At 37.9% G+C, this 18,193-nt stretch overlaps 2 protein-coding genes across 5 annotated transcripts; both read left to right on the top strand.

Moving 5' to 3' along the window:
- The first annotated feature begins 184 nt into the window (after positions 1 to 184).
- LOC135582438 (tubby-like F-box protein 8) lies at positions 185 to 4,376 on the top strand. Of its 2 annotated transcripts, none has more exons than XM_065078376.1 (6): positions 185 to 343; positions 1,424 to 1,506; positions 1,585 to 2,055; positions 2,256 to 2,343; positions 3,133 to 3,265; positions 3,375 to 4,376. In XM_065078376.1, exons 3-6 carry the CDS (start codon positions 1,699 to 1,701, stop codon positions 4,099 to 4,101), a joined length of 1,305 nt encoding a protein of 434 aa, XP_064934448.1. In that variant the 5' UTR covers positions 185 to 343; positions 1,424 to 1,506; positions 1,585 to 1,698; the 3' UTR covers positions 4,102 to 4,376. The 2 variants fall into 2 exon arrangements, with proteins under 2 accessions (XP_064934448.1, XP_064934447.1); XM_065078375.1 differs by having other exon boundaries at positions 1,605 to 2,055.
- Positions 4,377 to 9,546: 5,170 nt separating this feature from the next.
- On the top strand, positions 9,547 to 18,040 carry LOC135587228 (cellulose synthase A catalytic subunit 5 [UDP-forming]-like). Of its 3 annotated transcripts, none has more exons than XM_065078378.1 (14): positions 9,547 to 9,904; positions 10,460 to 10,658; positions 10,759 to 10,982; positions 11,060 to 11,162; positions 11,276 to 11,459; positions 13,168 to 13,434; positions 13,511 to 13,856; positions 14,110 to 14,247; positions 15,003 to 15,128; positions 15,237 to 15,449; positions 15,548 to 15,824; positions 15,903 to 16,099; positions 16,192 to 16,542; positions 17,092 to 18,040. In XM_065078378.1, the coding sequence occupies exons 1-14, from the start codon at positions 9,824 to 9,826 to the stop codon at positions 17,674 to 17,676; spliced, it is 3,291 nt and encodes a 1,096-aa protein (XP_064934450.1). In that variant the 5' UTR covers positions 9,547 to 9,823; the 3' UTR covers positions 17,677 to 18,040. The 3 variants fall into 3 exon arrangements, with proteins under 3 accessions (XP_064934450.1, XP_064934451.1, XP_064934452.1); XM_065078379.1 differs by having other exon boundaries at positions 9,697 to 9,904; positions 11,060 to 11,135; positions 17,092 to 17,918; XM_065078380.1 differs by having other exon boundaries at positions 9,766 to 9,904; positions 10,582 to 10,658; positions 17,092 to 17,918.
- The last annotated feature ends 153 nt before the right edge of the window (positions 18,041 to 18,193 follow it).

Raw genomic sequence — 18,193 nt, forward strand, 5'->3', positions numbered from 1 at the left:
GATTTCTGTTCCGTACTGTGAAAGCTTAGCGCTCATGCGAGGGAGACGAGCGGAGCCGTTACGGAATGCTGACGTCGTTAGGATGGGTCCCTCGCAACGTGACGGTGACGGAACGGGATGTCAATCCCGAACGCGGAGTCACATCACCGTCGTTTCGCCGACATCAATCTCTACCCCGTTTCCTCCTCCTCTTAATCGGATTGAATGGAGCTCTGAGTTCCGTCTTCTCGATCCTGCCGAAGGCGATTCGTTTCGTGTCATCCTGTCCAGGGCTGGGGTTCTAAAGCGCCGCGCTCCGAGGTTCCCCCTTGGAGATTTTGCCTTTCGGTCAAAGCGATTCGAGGTACTTAGGGATGTGCTTTTCTTGGGAGGAATATAGCGTTCTATTTTCTTGGATCAGAATCGGTTGGATGGTGTTGGTTGTAGCTCGTAGGCAGTGATTTGTGTGGATATTTGGGGTAATAATCACGGATATACATGGAAGACCCCTCCAATTCTAGACCTAAAGCTTTGATCTTGGAGTTCTTTACTTTGTGGGAGTTCTTTATAATTGGTGTTTTTGTTACTCTTTTTTTCCCTTTGTAATGGAGAATCATGATTTATTAAACTAGATTTGGCCTCTGAAAGCTCGATTCTTTATCCATGGCGCATTTCTCCTTTATCGCGTCCGTGCTTTCTGCATTCCAGTTCGCGGCATTTCGTTCTGTGATATAAGTGAGGACTGAAGAGGGTAGTTTAAAGGTGTAAGTTTGCAGCTTGTGCTCGGAAGATATGAACGGGAAATTCTTATTTGAAGTAGAGCTCATTATTTCTCCTCTCTGCATATTAAAAATCATCGATTCTCTTCTTTTCTAAATCTTTTTCTTTATGAAAAGTTAAGTATTCCATAAAAATTGAATGTGTAGAAGATAGCATTTAATTAGTACTTTTCATATGCCCATCTGAGTTCATCCAATCCTTTCTCAGGTAAAATTTGTTCGTGGAGAAGACAAGCTTCTATGGATAACATATATTCAGATCGTGTCAGGCTTTTATATCCAATGTAGTCATTGTCTTTATTAATAATTTGTACAATGGGGACGTGTTTGATGATAAATGTCATTTTGAAGCCATATTATACCCACCCTGCTGCCCCAAATTGGGTTAAGTTAGGAGCTTTAGATGTAATGTATCAGTTTCAAGCTGTAGTTACCATATATAATTTAGTAACTTGTCATATTCATTATATCTATTGTTAAACTCTGCAATAACTGTGTCTGTGATTTTCTTTCAATACATGGCTTTAGCTGGTGTATAGACATTCTTAAATCCAATTGCTCATCTTCTTTTTTTTTTACTGAAAATTGTTTCAATCTCATCTTCTGCAATGTTCCTGTATGAGATGGGTGATATTTTGAAGTTAATGCATTGTTCATTTTTTCAGCTAACTTTGCCTGCACATATTGGGGTTAATATGGGAATGCTTCCAAATTCCTAATAATAATAGAAAGTTACTAGTATAAAAAGGTATGAACTCTGCTACGTCATTTTCTCCTTCATAAACTTGTTCTGCTTTACATCTTATCCTCTCAATCTTTAGAGAAGGTTCCTTGTTCTGCATGCAGTTTAAGGCACTTTGTGTCAGGCTTCTAGCTATATACTTCTGGGGCTGGCTGGTTTGACTGTGGCTTGTTTGCTTTACCGCCTGAGTCAGACTAGATGTCATTCCGAAGTATAGTTCGTGATGTTAGAGATGGCTTTGGGAGTTTATCAAGACGGAGTTTTGATGTGAGGCTTTCAGGGCTAATAGGCCATCGCAGGGGAAAGTCCCAGGGCTCTGTGCAAGAGCTGCACAATCCATATACTGTGGTCCAGCAGAGTCGCTGGGCCAGCCTCCCTCCTGAGCTTCTACGTGATGTGATCAAAAGGCTGGAGGCAAGCGAAAGCACCTGGCCATCACGCAGGGATGTTGTTGCCTGTGCGGCTGTCTGCAGATGTTGGAGGGAGATGTGCAAAGAGATTGTTAGGAGTCCAGAGTTCGGTGGAAAGCTCACTTTTCCAATATCATTAAAACAGGTACCCTCGCTAAGTTTCACAAAATTTGGCCTTTATTACATAAACTGAAAATCCTTCTATTAATGTATATGTTTGGTGACTATGAATCATTTGCTATCGGACAGGTAAACCCTTGATAACCAAATTGAATTTTTGTTATGCTGACACAGTAGTTACACAGTAATGATTTGTATCTTTTTGACTCCTGATACCCTTTGCAGCCTGGACCTCGGGATGGAACCATTCAATGTTTCATTAAAAGGGATAAATCAAAATTAACATATCATCTCTACTTATGTCTCAGCCCTTGTAAGTGTGCTTTCACTTGGTGTATTTTGATTTACTATACTACAGAATTTTGTTCTAAACTAAATCCTTTTCATTAATGTCGTTTGTTCTGCTTATGCTGGTTCTGATTGTGCCTGTCTGATTGCATGCCTTTGAATTTAGTGTCGTATCCTGTCATGTATATGTGAAATGATCATCTTGTTTGATGTCTTGCGATTTTATGCTTTTAAGTGCTTCCATGTTTTCCACGACGAGCTGGTACATCATAGTCTGTCTTGTCTGGGTTGTTGGTTTATCACTTAAATAGGAACTTGGATGTCATACTTAACTCCCTTTGTATGTCAATTTTTCTCCTCAGCTACATATGTTACTAACATAGAACAATATCATTTGAAGGGATCCACTTAAGTAACTAAAGGTATTTTGTTTTTGTTCTGTCATTCTTAGATAACCTATTTTGCAAGTAAAATTGGTCCCATAAAGCTTGCTTGTGACCATTTTCTGTTTGGAGGAATTATTTTGTGCCAGACATGCCATTTTATATTGCTAATCACCCGTTTTCTTCTGTTTGTTCATCCTTTAGATGTAACAAGTAAGCGTGTTAACATTTCCTCTTATCCTTTTCATCTCCTGCACAAAGACCAAACATGATCTTGGGTGGTTTGGTATTGCAGTCCCTTGTCACATTCATTCTATGTACCAGCAATCTCTCTTATCTCAAAATTATTGCGTTTGTCATGTGCCTATGGCATGTAGAGTATTCTTATTTTTTATTTTAACACACATCTATGATCTTATTTGTCTCTGTAGCTGTTCTTGCTGAGACTGGGAAGTTTCTCCTGTCAGCTAAGAGGAATCGTCGGACTACCTGTACCGAGTACATTATCTCAATGGATGTTGACAATATATCAAGGTCGAGCAACACCTATATTGGAAAACTGAGGTACTGGATTTGAAAGGCTGTGATCTTGTTCTTGTTAATACCTAGTTACGTTAGACCTGAATCATAATTCTTCCTTCTGTGATTTATGTGCTTCCTGTTGAATTTGTAGATCAAATTTTCTAGGCACAAAATTTGTGATATATGACACCCAGCCCCCTTACAGTGGGGCTGCCCTTTGTCCACCTGGTCGAACAAGCCGCAGATTTTCCAAGAAAGTATCTCCAAAAGTCCCTTCTGGCAGCTACAGCATAGCCCAGATTAAGTACGAGTTGAATGTCCTTGGCACACGAGGACCACGACGAATGCATTGTGTCATGTACTCTATTCCGACATCAGCGCTTGAGCCTGGCGGGAGAGTCCCTAGCCAGCCTGAGAACCTTTTTCCACATTCACTGGAGGACTCCTTCCGTAGCATGTCCTTCTCCAGGTCCTCCATAATAGACCATTCTATGGACTTCAACAGCTCTCGCTTCTCCGATATCACCGTAGGAACTCGGGAGGGGGAAGATGGGGATCAGATAAAGGAGAGGCCATTGGTGCTGCGAAACAAGGCCCCAAGGTGGCATGAGCAGCTGCAGTGTTGGTGCCTCAACTTCCGGGGCCGGGTGACTATTGCTTCTGTGAAGAACTTCCAGTTGATATCTGCGATACAGCCTGCTGCAGGAGCTCCAATGCTGTCTGAGCCAGCAGCACCATCCGAGCATGATAAGGTAATATTGCAGTTTGGTAAGGTGGCAAAGGATATGTTTACCATGGATTTCAGGTATCCACTCTCGGCCTTTCAGGCTTTTGCCATCTGTTTGACCAGCTTCGGCACCAAGTTGGCTTGTGAATAGTAATTAGTTAGTAAAAAAAAGAGGAAAAAATCTTAAATAGATAAGAAAAAAAATTTTGAAATATATTTGCTGTTTCTTGTTGATTCTTCTTGTTTGCCAGTGCAGGCTGTGACCTGCAATTGTGCTTTGAGGCATATATACCTTTATGAACTGGGAAAGCCACTCAGATATTAGCTTGTTAGTTCCTGCTTGTAGTGTGTTGCATATGTTACATGGACATGGCATGAATTGCTCTTCAAAATATTAACACTGGCAACTCCATTTATAGCTTTCTACTTACCTGGTTTATGGTTGTGTTCTACTCTGGCCTGAATAATATTCCTTCTCTTAAAGGTCTGGGCTTTGTATCATAATAATATTAATTTATTTAATGTGTTAGATGTTGATGTCGATATCGATTTTGGTTGTCCGAGGTATCGGGACACAGGGTCAACTGGTTCTCGACAAAGTTTGTCGCAAGCATTGTGTCAGTCAGGATAATTGGAGGATTTAACAGGGGATCATCCAAAAAATATATCGGGGTTTCTCCAATGAGTCTCTTTGGTACTAACTTAAGTTAGTGTAAGTATTGTGTCAGGATAATTGGAGGATTTAACAGGGGATCATCCAAAAAATATATCGGGGTTTCTCCGATGAGTCTCTTTGGTACTAACTTAAGTTAGTGTAAGTATTGTGTCACGATAATTGGAGGATTTAACAGGGATCATTCAAAAAATATATCGGGGTTTCTCCGATAAGTCTCTTTGGTACTAACTTAAGTTAGTGTAAGTATTGTGTCACGATAATTGGAGGATTTAATAGGGGATCATCCAAAAAATATATCGGGGTTTCTTCGATAAGTCTCTTTGGTACTAACTTAAGTTAGTGTCGAAAGTAGTTAATTAATCGTGGATTCCAAAGGTTTGAAGAGTTAAAAGTATTCTCTTTCGGGAAAAATAAGTTACCTCCTGTCTTTTATAAGAGGATTTAGTAATCGTAAGGCAAACGTACACCATGTCTTTTATAAGAGGATTGGGTAAATCTAATTTGGAGAATATGTGAAATCGTCAATTATTATTCCAACATGAAAAGTTGTTCGAATTAGAATTATCATATCAATATCGCATGTGTTTCCACTGACAATTATCAAATGTTACTCGAACTGAAGGGTTATGTGGAATTGTCAAATGTTACTCAAACATGAAGGGTTGTTCTAATTAGACTTGTCATATCAACGTCGCATGTGTTTCCTCAAACATGTATCTATCTTTGGACTTCTTATATGGAATTCAAGGGTTGTGAAGGGTTATGTGGAATTGTCAAATGTTACTCGAGCAAAGGGTCGTTCGAATTAGAATTGTCATATCACCATTACATCATATCCATGAATTAGACAACAACGTTTGCAAGCCAAGCCAAAGTCGTGCTCTCTCTACTTAGCCTTCAATCGTAGTGATATATATATATATATATATATATATATATATATATGTAAGACTTTAGATGTAAGCCTCTTTCGTGTCGATACAATATTAGGTGAGCAGATAAAGGTCCAAAAGTCAGTATTAGTACCACATTATTGCCTCTCAATGTGTTACCAATTCATTGGACAACATTCAACTTTATTATCATGGGATCATCACAGTATTATCCTATAGGTTCAGCTAGTGGGTATGTATGGTGATCATGATTGATCCCACCCTTTTCCTTTGGATTTTTATACTCACGAGAAAGTTTGATCTCATACCAAATCCTTATAACTTATTATCTTTTTAGTTTTTATCATCATATATTTTTTAATCTAAAAGTTTAAACTAATAAAATATACATTTAAATGTTCAATATATCAAAGTTCGAATATGATCACATCCATCGTCCAAAATAGACAATTCCTCACGAGCCTACGGGTTGCACCAATAGTCGACTGATCAAATTGTCCCTTATCAGGAAGCCTGTACCTTGGTTGAACAAACTCGCTCTCAAGCCGTGTATCTTGGCTATTAGCCCGTGGTTCCCTTACGGGAGGGAGCACTGCTAAAGTCATTTAGTCACATTGGTCGAGGAGTATGGGAACCAATGGCTCATAAGTTCGTCATGTCTCCTTTACCCTTAGAAGAATAAAATCATGTGGGTACGTTCATCGCCCAAAACGAATAATTCCTCGTAAACATACGGATCACAAGTAATTTGTGGCACATACTTGTTGGGTTACAAGGTTTGATGTAAGATGTGGATCACCATGCAACGCAAAAATCCTTATCACCAAATGTCTATCGGAGATCTCGTTATCTTGCATGAGATGGAAGAATTGGTCTAAATTGATGTGTGATTTGATGGCCAAACAAGTGCGACCAAGTCATCGATACCTTTCCTCGGTGTTGTTTTCGACTGACACTCAAAGGACGAAGAAGAAAAGGTAAAGGAAGGTTGTCTTTCCTTGGAACAGATCCCTTTTCCCCTCTTAAAATAATGTGTGTTTGGTTGAGGATAAAGAAACTTTACCTGCTTTGCTTCACTAGGAAGTATAACACCACATATGGAGTACAAGAAAAGGAAAATAAATAGAAAATAAAAGAAAAGTATGACACTAATAATATTATTAATGTTCTTGATATCGATGATCTTTTCGATTATTCAAAACTCTAGTCATATCAATATAATAAAACATTTTTTATGTAAGGAATATTCTGGTTTGAGATTCTAAATTTCTTTAATTCTCATATAAAATTTTATATTGACTTGAGTATTGAATGATTTTATCAAGATTATGAACAAAATTTCTCGAGGAAATGACTTTAATAAACACTATAATACCTCAAAATTTCTTTTAAGTAATGTGTTTTAAATATATTCATCTTAATTTATCTTACTCTATTTAGTAATTGAATAAAGATAGAGAACTCATTTTTAATAGGGTGAGGATGAAAAAAAATAAATAATGACAAGAAAAGGTATTTTATATCACTAACATAAATAAGGGATAGGGACAAGCAGAGCATTCTCTATCTTGTATCTATACTTAACCCATCAATACATGCTAAGATGTTTGGACTAAACATTAGATAAGCAAAAATTTCGTTATTCAAATTAGACCTGATGATTTTTGATTGAATCGATTATGATTTGATTATGAACTATTTGATTCAATCGATTCTCGATGCCTCGTCAATTGTTTGTACACATTTAATGCCTAATCACAAATCACACTAAGTAATGTTTCGTCTTAGAAAAAAAAGATTAATCAAAATCAATAATGAGTCAGAGACAAACGCGAATCCAAATAATTAATATAATGATATATTTCAGGTTTCAATTTCGAATCAAGAGTTTGAACTCTCGATAGATATTTTGTATACCTTCAAATAATTCTCGGAATAACCATTCGAAAAAGAGAGATTTTGCACCAAAATCTTTTACGCAAGGAAGAGGAAACAACCCACAAGCAATCCCCTCATGGAAACAGAGTTGCTTTGATTATTATAGAAGAGCTCTATCTCTAGGATGAAGTAAAATATATTTAAATATACACCGTATATCTATATACTATTCAAAATAATTTTCATTTAATTTCCTTCCTAATATTTGTTTGCTACGATAAAAGAACAATTTTTTGGAACCAGGTTGGAACCCACAAGAAACTGATGCACAGTTCACATGTAGCTGGCACTGCCATGAGACACTGACAAAACCCTAAACCATGGATCCAAAAAGCTGCAGCATCCAACAACCAATGGCCCCATTGTCACCATCACTACATCCACCCCATGCTTTGTGCTTGATGGGGACTCAAGCTGTGCATTGATGGGGACTCAGGCTGTGACATCCTTCCTAGTTTGATCCCACCACCAAGAAAGTCATGCATATCAATGAGGTAAGATTTTGGTTAGGATTTAATGGATCTATTGCTCACAACAATTAGAAAGTATTAATCACAATATAAAGATGAAATAGTGAGAGCCAAACAAGAAGGATTACAGTTGATATGTGAGAGAAATGATGCCAAAGAGAAAAAAAAAATAACATGATAAATCCAACAAATTTTGCAATTTATGTTTTTGATTGTTTTTCTCTGGACAATGAAATTAACCATTTGATTTCACACCAATGGGATGTCTTTTTAGTTATGGAATTTATTAATAGATACTCAATTCAATTATTTTTAAATCATATTTTTTTTATTATATTAAATTATGTATAATATGTTCTTACATAAACTCAAAAAAATCTCATAAGTCTAACTAACAATAATTGTTGAGATTTTACTCCAATGGGGCCTTTTTCATATTTTTTTTAATTTTTCTGATAGATATTTTATTTGCTGATTTCTCAAAAAGTGATATCTTTATTATACTGAATTTCTAAAATACACTAAAAAAACTCATTAATATAGCAATAATTGAGGAGAAGTGTTTTTTTTTCATAATTTTGTAATTTATTAATACATACTTAGTTCATTAATATTTTTATAGATTTATTAATCTATTATGTTAAATTACTTATAAGACGTTCTTATGTCAACTCAATAAACTCATAAATAAATCAATAATTGATGAAAAGTGCTTTTCCTTTTAAATTTTGTAATTCGTTAATAGATAGCTCAATGAATTTATTCTCTAAAAAAATATGATTTTAATTTGATTTATTATTTTTAAATATCGTAAGTAATTTTGTAATTTGTTAATAGATAGATAGTTCAATGAATTTATTCTCAAAAAAAAACATGACTTTAATATGATTTATTATTTTTAAATATATTAAATTACTTGCAAGACGTTCTTACAGACATATGTAATCTATGTATGGATTGATTACCCATCAGGAAGAAGGAAGAGATATTTTGGACGACAGCAGTGCAGTGATGAGATCCAGCCATGTTTGCCAAGTGAATCTCTACGATCTCCCACCTGCAGTTATCCTTCCCTCATCTGCGATCCATGGAGGTGTCTGCTTGCCCCAGACACAATAGCATCGAGACCGATCTCGGCACGGATCTCAAAGGACCGAGTCAATACCTCGCCCCTCGAAGCGCAAACGATCGCGTTCCTTCACACGGCAACGCGGTTGGCCCCTCGGCCTGTTGGCGACTGCGCTCTCCCCCCCTTTCTCTGTCTAAAGAAGAGAAGCGTGTGGAGGACGCCTAAACCCTACAGTGCACCACCGGAGGGGTGCAGAAAAGGGCGCTACGGGACGCGGGGGCGGCCGCGCTGGACAGCACCAACGAGCGGGCCCGTGCCCGCGGCCAATACGCTTCAGATTCCCTTCGCTACCCCTTCCCGTCTCCATATCCTCATTTTTTGAGTGTCCGATCTCGTTTTGACGCGTTGAAGAGGATAAAAATTTGTTCTTTGGTTTCCTTTCTTTATCGCTCTCTGGCTCCCTCTGTTTTCTACTGTCCCTTTTGCTGACCGCGTACACTCTCCCAGGCCCACACTCCCTCTCTCTCTCTCTCTCTCTCTGCTCTGTGCTGTTTTCTTTCAAGCGTCCGCTTCACTCCCCCGTGTCGTCTATTCCAGAAGTTTTCGGAAAGAGAGGAAGCGGAAAGGGGAGCGGGGGAAGCGAAAAGGAAGAGGAAAAAACCGATCTTGACGCTTTTTCTTCTCTCGTCTTCATCTTTTCGCGTATTTATTTGCATTCCGGTGGGCGATGCGAGAGAGGGAGTGATCGATTTGTTGGAGGATTTTGGAGGCGGCGGGGAGGTGCTTTGAAGGAAAGAAGGGTTTCTTTTTGATCGGTTTGGTGGGAGATGGAAACGGGGCGGCGGCTTGTCGCCGGGTCGCGCAACCGGAACGAGTTCGTGGTGATCAATGCAGATGACTTCGGAAAGGTGAGCGTGTTAAAAATCTCCGATTTTGATGAGCGTTCGGTTATTACTGGGCTTTGTTCCATTTGTTTTAGATTATTCGTACTGGAATTTGCCTACAGCGTTCGGACATGTATTTGCGTTGCGTTTCTTTAGCATTTGTTAGTTTATCTGCCCTATCGTTGAGATATGCGATCGTATATGCCCTTATAAATGTTGGTTTTGGGCAGAATAGTTCTCATTTTCTTGCAAGTCTGTTCGATCATCCTTTCTTCTTCAACGTTGTAAATCAAAACTTCTTTTTTTTTTTTTTTTCTCTTTCCAGATTTATCTCATTTTCCGACTGCTGGCCACTGCCCTATCATTCCCAATACTTATTTCTTGCTTTGAAGGAACGTTCTTGAGGGTTTTTTGTGGTCTTTGTTGTTCTTGTTGATTTATAATCTTTTACGAGGTAATATTTGTTTTTCACTTCACTATGATGGGAATATAACCAAACCAGCCATGTTACAATTTTTTTCTCATTTCGGTTGTCAGCGTCCCCAGTCGTAAGTCTCATGATATTATTGGTCATTGCAGTCCAAGTCTGCCCATGATTCGAACGGGCAAATATGCCAGATATGTGGCGATGATATTGAGATTTTGGAGGAAGAAAAGGAGCTGTTTGTTGCCTGCAATGAGTGTGCCTTCCCTGTTTGCAGGACTTGCTATGAGTATGAGAGGAGGGAGGGGAGTCAGGCATGTCCACGGTGTAAGACCCGATACAAGCGCCACAAAGGTGCGAGCTTGGCATATAAACTAATTATTAGGCATCTTTGATTTTGTTTTTTTTCCCCTCGAAAGCAATGAGTTATTTGGACAAGCACATTACTGTTCAGGTAGTGCTAGAGTCGAGGGTGACGAGGATGAAGATGGTGATGATGATATCTACAAAGAACTCAATTATTACAATTTCAATGGGAAGGAAACAGTGAGCGTACCCGATCCAAAACTTTATGGATATCCCTATGTAGGACAAGGTTCTCTCAGTGGATTGGGTATTCCTTCCAATAATGTGCAGCAAAATGGTAGCAATATTCCACTTCTGACATATGGTGAAGAAGTAAGATTCTTAAATGTAAATTTGATTTGTTCTTGTTTGGAACATATTATGTTTGTAACAGTATTTTGTCTGATTAGGTTGATGGAATTTCCTGTGACGACCATGCTCTAATAATTCCTCCATACGGGGGCTTTGGAGGGCAAGTTCATCAAGGTGCTGCTTCAGGGACTTTTGCTTCTAGTGAGTTGATTGCTTTGGTCTAATGTATTGTTCTTTCTAAACATTTTGCACTCTTTTGTGTGTATACAATTTTTTATTATTTCATAACATGTTCTTTTAATTTAATTCTGCAGCACAATCGAGACCCATAAATCCTAATAAAGACATTTCAGTCTATGGCTATGGAACCGTTGCATGGAAGAATCGAATTGATGAGTGGAAGAGAAACCAACTCAGTAGAATGCAACAACATCAGCTCGAAGGAGGGGATGGTGGCTACATTGATGGATATGATCCAGCCAATTCTGATTTGTCCATGTAAGTTCAACATTTTTCCTTTTTACAGTCTATAGAAATATTTTGATTTATACTTTTTCCTCTCCATATTAAACTAGTAAAGTTATCGAACTATTCTTGGATTTTGATATTTCTTATTAACTTCTAAATTTTACTGTTACATGTAAGCTTCCTCATTTGGTTGCTTTTGATAATTACAATGAAGCACTCAAGTCTTAGTGATTGTTTTGCTTATGAGAGATCTCTTGGGAATCTATTGATGTTGTAATTCTATGTTTAGCACATCCAAAATATTAGTTATCTGCATGACTAGGATTTTGGAAGAAGTTAGAAATGGATCGGTAAGTTTGGGAGAACCTTTGTTGTAAGTAGTGAAAGTGCATACCACACTGAAAAACTATTGTGACAGATAGCTGCAGGAGATGATTAGTATTCCAATATATTGATTATTGAGTTTAGTCTGGCATGAATTGTGATGAAAAGCCATGAACTGTGACAAACATATTTCTAAGTATTATGCTGTTTGAATATTGTACCTGTGCATCCAAGTCACTATGTAGAATGAATGTGAAAAGTTTGAAACAAGTAATGTAAGATATGCTGATTTCTGGTTGCTCAAATTGGACATGTCAAATCAAATAATTTTGAGATCAGTGATGGAAATTCTGGTTCTTTAAGTATGAGCTTGTGGAATGAATTTATGAGACTGTCTCACAGACGCTCTTTGATTTCCTGGGGAGCTTGAAATTTGGTGACTCTAGAATTGTGATAAAGGATCTCTCTGGATATGTATCTTAATGTAAAGATACTTGGATGCAGCTTGATATATGGTGGAGAGGAGTTCTAATGTTTTATTAACTTGTCTGTAGCTGATGAAATACAATGGCTGATGGTTTTGCAATACGGTTTCTTTCTTTACCAGTCAGCGTGTGGTTTATATTGCTATTTATGCTATAAAGTATAGATTGTGTTTTCATTTGCCCCCTTGTAAGTGAAAAATAGCCAATTGTCTTTTTCAATGAATGTCGTTAATCAATTACTTGTCTCATGCCCTTTGTTATACATTCAATATGTACTAAAGCACTTAGAGACGTGGTCTGTTGTGCTCTTTAACTAATGAGGTATATTAATCTAAGTACAAGGCATTCTACCTCATAGTTGGCCTGTAATGAGTTAGGGCATTTTTACAGCATTAAGGACGAGAGCTAAAGATGCCAACACCACAAAAGCAAGTTGCTAGACATGGTACTTTGATTGCCACCATTACTATCATAACTATGTTAGAGGAGAAGTGTTAAAGAACATTGCTAGACCTGGAGCAAGCTTTGGATATTTCTGTTATATAAGTGTTAAAGACCCTTGTTAGAGGAGCAGTGTTCTATTAACCTTTTATTGTTTATTCAACAACAACAAGCGGTAATATCTCAAATATTTGGGGATGGCTACATAGATCTTTGGCCTCAGTACAAACCATTATAAATTCTTGTTATTTGTTCATTATGATCTATGATTTCTTGTTTTCTTCAAAGCAGTGATTTTATCATATTCATATTTGATCAACAATTCCTCTTCCGTTCTCAGAAGAAAATTTAGCTCTGAGTATGCTTAGTTGTAGTTCATTTGTGTTTTTAATTGTCTGAAAAATACCATTAGCTTTGTCAGGGTTTCAATTGCCATATAATCTTTTCTTTTCATGCTCTCATGTATATTTTTCATTGAACTGTTTTAGGTCCGACGAGAGCAGGCAACCATTATCGAGGAAGATGCCCATAACTTCCAGTATGATAAGCCCTTACAGAATAATAATTTTGCTGAGGCTTGTGATTCTTGGCTTCTTTTTCCAATATAGACTTCTGCATCCTGTTCCTGATGCTTATGGACTATGGCTGACATCAGTTATATGTGAAATATGGTTTGCTGTCTCATGGATTCTTGATCAGTTCCCAAAATGGTTCCCTATAGAGCGAGAGACCTACTTGGATCGTCTCTCATTGAGGTATGAATTTCATCATCACTTACTGTTATCATTATTTATTAGGTCCTTATTTTCTTGCATGTAACTTTGTTCCTAGGTATGAGAAAGAAGGGAAACCATCTGAATTAGCAGACGTTGATATCTTTGTTAGCACAGTTGATCCTACAAAGGAACCCCCCTTGATCACTGCAAATACAGTTTTGTCTATTCTTGCTGTGGATTATCCTGTTGATAAAGTTTCATGCTATGTCTCCGATGATGGTGCTGCAATGCTCACATTTGAGGCACTTTCAGAAACCTCTGAATTTGCTAAAAAGTGGGTTCCATTCTGTAAGAAATTCAACATTGAGCCTCGTGCTCCTGAATGGTACTTTGTGCAGAAAATTGATTATCTGAAGGATAAAGTTCATCCAGATTTCGTGAGGGAACGTCGTGCAATGAAGGTTTGTGTCATTACAAGTATACTCAATATTTACTTCTGATAATTTGTTGTTGAGTGTATTTGTATGAAACAATTTGGTTTGTCTTTATTGTTATCAACTTTGACTTCATTAAAGTTATCATTTCCATTTCATCTGTTTTATGGTCTAATATTTGCCATCTGGCAAAGTCTGGTTTTAATCCCCAAGGTTCTGGTTCTTAATATTTGTCCATATCATGTGCAACTTATTCTTATTTTTTATTTCATTCATGCAGAGAGAGTATGAGGAATTTAAGGTTCACATTAATGCATTAGTTGCCAAAGCACAGAAAGTTCCTGAGGAAGGCTGGACAATGCAGGATGGAACTCTATGGCCTGGAAATAACGTTCGAGACCATCCAGGAATGATTCAGGTGTTTCCCTGTACTATAACCAATGATATTCTGTTCCTACTAGGGAAAACCTTTTTCTTGTCTTGCAAGCATTTAGATCTTTAAATGGAATTAGAGTCCATTTTCCTCTGCTAAAAGGAAGTTGGATTACATTTATTTTTTATTTATTTTTGGGAGAGACAATAAACCTTGTTAAAAGATTATTTTGGAAGCTGGTGGAAGAATAGTGAAGTTTTTTCCCTTCATTGAGAATGGTGGTTACTTTTCGAGCATTCATAGCAAACTTGAGTGCGAGTTGCAAAGGGCCTGTTGAGATTGATGAAGGCAGCGGTTGTACATGGAGTGATATTTAACTGTTTTCAATATAACCTGCCTGGTAGCTTACACTGCTGTTTTCTGCTTGCCACTTCATTGTTATCTGGGTCGGTCCCTGCTGTCTCTGGTGTGTGCCGGTGCAAAATACACAGCATTGAATGACTGGGTTATTCCAAGTTGCATGGTACATAATTGAGGATGAGACAGCATGGCAAGGAACAAGGAATATGGGTTTTTGGATTCTGGTTTGCGACAAAAAATGTAATGTACATTAATGTGGAATTATATGCTTTACATTGATCTTTTGGTCTAATTTTACCCTGGTGTGTGCCGGTGCTTTGCAGTACTGTGTACAAAAAATGTTGTCTACATGATTTTTTTTAAGAATTGAAAAATTAGAATTCTACACATCTTTTACACAAAATCCTAAGAATTCTTTACCTTGTTGAAAATTTTAACAGGTCTTTCTGGGTCATAATGGTGTGCTTGATGAGGCAGGTAATGAGCTACCACGTCTTGTATATGTATCTCGTGAGAAAAGATCTGGATATGATCACCACAAAAAAGCTGGTGCCATGAATGCATTGGTATTATTCCTCTCTTGCCAATTTCCTGCGTTCTGCATTACATTTCTTGTGAAGTTCAGATATGGTTTTCCCCTTTTTGTTAACCTTTGACATTTAATTGCTATTTAGGTGCGAGTTTCAGCTGTAATCTCCAATGCTCCTTACATTTTGAATGTGGATTGTGATCATTATATAAACAATAGTAAAGCTCTTCGGGAAGCTATGTGCTTTTTGATGGATCCCATCTCAGGAAAGAAAGTATGCTACGTGCAATTTCCTCAGAGATTTGATGGGATCGATCGTCATGACAGATATTCAAACCGCAATGTTGTGTTTTTTGATGTGAGTAGAAGTATTTCTTTCAGTGTTATGTTATATATAAATACAGCTCTACGTTTACAATTTTATGACAGTAAATTGATGCTATTTTGCTCGAACAGATCAATATGAAAGGCCTTGATGGGATCCAGGGACCAATCTATGTTGGTACTGGATGTGTTTTCAGAAGGCAAGCTCTGTATGGTTTTGATGCTCCTGTCAAGGAGAAGCCTCCAGGAAAAACCTGCAATTGTTGGCCAAAATGGTGCTGCAGCTGTTGTGGATCTAAAAGAAATAAAAGAGGGAAAATTAAGCAAGAGAAGAAGAAAGCAAAGTGGGCAAAGCACAGAGAAGCATCTATTCAAGTACATGCGCTTGAGAGTATTGACAAAGTTAAAGGTAACTTTTAAACAACTGTTACCTAGGTGTTAAAGAGCCATCCATAGAATTTTTGTTCAGATATTGTACTTGTTGCAGGACAAGAAAATGAAAGCTCATCCTTAGTGCCCCGAGAAAAGCTGGAGAAAAAGTTTGGGCAATCTCCTGTCTTTGTGGCTTCAACTCTCCTGGAGAATGGTGGGATGGCTCAGGGTGTTGGTTTTGCTTCGTGTATTGGTGAGGCTATACATGTAATAAGTTGTGGTTATGAAGATAGAACTGAATGGGGAAAAGAGGCAAGTCTTAATGTTCATGAGCACTGTTACCTGTCTGACAGATTGCTATGCATCAACTAATCTCCTTATTCCTATTTTGCATGTTTGTCCAGGTTGGATGGATATATGGGTCTGTTACAGAGGATATTCTTACTGGCTTTAAGATGCATTGCCATGGTTGGCGGTCGGTTTACTGCATACCTAAAAGACCAGCATTTAAAGGGTCAGCTCCCATCAACCTCTCTGACCGTCTTCATCAAGTTTTGAGATGGGCTCTTGGATCTGTAGAAATTTTTCTGAGCAAGCACTGCCCTATTTGGTATGGCTACAGAAGTGGGTTAAAGTGGTTGGAGAGGTTCTCCTATATAAATTCTGTTGTCTATCCATGGACATCTATTCCTTTGATTGCTTATTGTACGTTGCCAGCTATTTGTCTTCTCTCCGGAAAATTTATAGTACCTGAGGTATTTCACTAATATCCATCTTAATTTTTTGGATACAATCTTTTTGTTATTATTTTTAGGGTGTATTAAGTTTCATCAGTCATTTGCTAGGGTCCAAAATGATGGCTTTTTGACAGGCTCCTTGTATTGTTTTGATGACTTTATGTAAAATACTGTGGTAACTACCTGAGAAACAAGGTCAAATTTGGTGTATTGAAAACATATTATATGAGAAAATATGCAGGATCAGGTAGAGACAATCTTTGGTAAAAAGACATGGTGGAAGAAATGACATTGTATGAACCGAAGCTCATTTGCTTATTGTAGTTGCCAAGAAATTATACATGTTGAAGTGTGAAATGGATCATTTGAACATAACCATAAGTTTCTAATTGTCATATCCAATTTTAAGCTGTTGTTTTCTTGTAGTTCATTACGTCTTGTTTGCACACAAATGATTATCCTTTCCTATTTGTTTTTCTCTCATTATACTTTTTTGTTAGTATTGCATAATAGCTTACATTACATGACTTTTCTGCCCTATAAATAACCAAAACTTGTATTTTGCAGATTAGTAGCTATGCTAGCATAGTATTCATGGCTTTATTCATCTCCATTGCTGCGACTGGCATTCTTGAGATGCAATGGGGAGGCGTAAGCATTGATGACTGGTGGAGGAATGAGCAGTTCTGGGTGATTGGTGGCGTCTCCTCACACCTCTTTGCCCTCTTTCAGGGCCTTCTGAAGGTTCTTGCTGGTGTTGAGACCAACTTCACCGTGACATCCAAAGGAGGGGATGATGGCGAGTTCGCGGAGCTTTATCTCTTCAAGTGGACATCTTTGCTGATTCCCCCTATGACCCTGCTCATTCTTAACATCATCGGTGTCGTAGCTGGAATTTCTAATGCCATTTCCAATGGGTATGAGTCATGGGGCCCATTGTTTGGTAAGCTCTTCTTTGCCTTCTGGGTCATCGTCCATCTCTATCCTTTTCTGAAAGGAATGATGGGAAAGCAGGATCGAGTGCCTACCATAGTGATAGTTTGGTCTATACTTTTGGCATCTATTTGTTCGCTTCTGTGGGTCAGAGTAAATCCATTCATTGCAAAATATGACGGGCCTGTCCTAGAAGTTTGTGGTTTGGATTGTAATTAGCACTTCTGGAGTTCTATGATGTCACTTTTGCAGTTGGGAGTTGCAAAAAGAGTGCCCTTAATCTGAGTCGAGGTGAATATTGTTTTGAGGAAAATTTTCATTGTACAAGACCGGCAAGAAGGGAGATTTGGTTGGTAAAAGAGGTGGAAGAAAAGAATGGTCATTGTTGGCCATTGTAGATATGGGAGCTGGAACCTGACTCATCGCCAATAATTCACTATAAAGGCATTTTTTGTTGATTCTTTCTTGGTTCTTGACCTTCATGGCTATTCACTGTCATGGTCTGGCATTGTGTAATCTTCAAGAAACATTTGCTACTTTTGACCTTTGAAACTCATACAATTGATCATAGCCTATTTCTTCATTGTGGATTCTCTGAGCTACTGGTGCCAACTCTCACTAGGCCTCAGTGTTTGATTCTGTGACATGGTGTTCTTGTAAACAATTTCTGAAGCTTGATGAGTGTGCCATGTTCTTTTCAGTTTCCAGAAAGGCTTTGTGTTTTGAGCATTTCTTG

This window comes from Musa acuminata, chromosome BXJ1-8, assembly GCF_036884655.1.
Source record: "Musa acuminata AAA Group cultivar baxijiao chromosome BXJ1-8, Cavendish_Baxijiao_AAA, whole genome shotgun sequence".
Taxonomy (NCBI): Eukaryota; Viridiplantae; Streptophyta; class Magnoliopsida; order Zingiberales; family Musaceae; genus Musa; species Musa acuminata.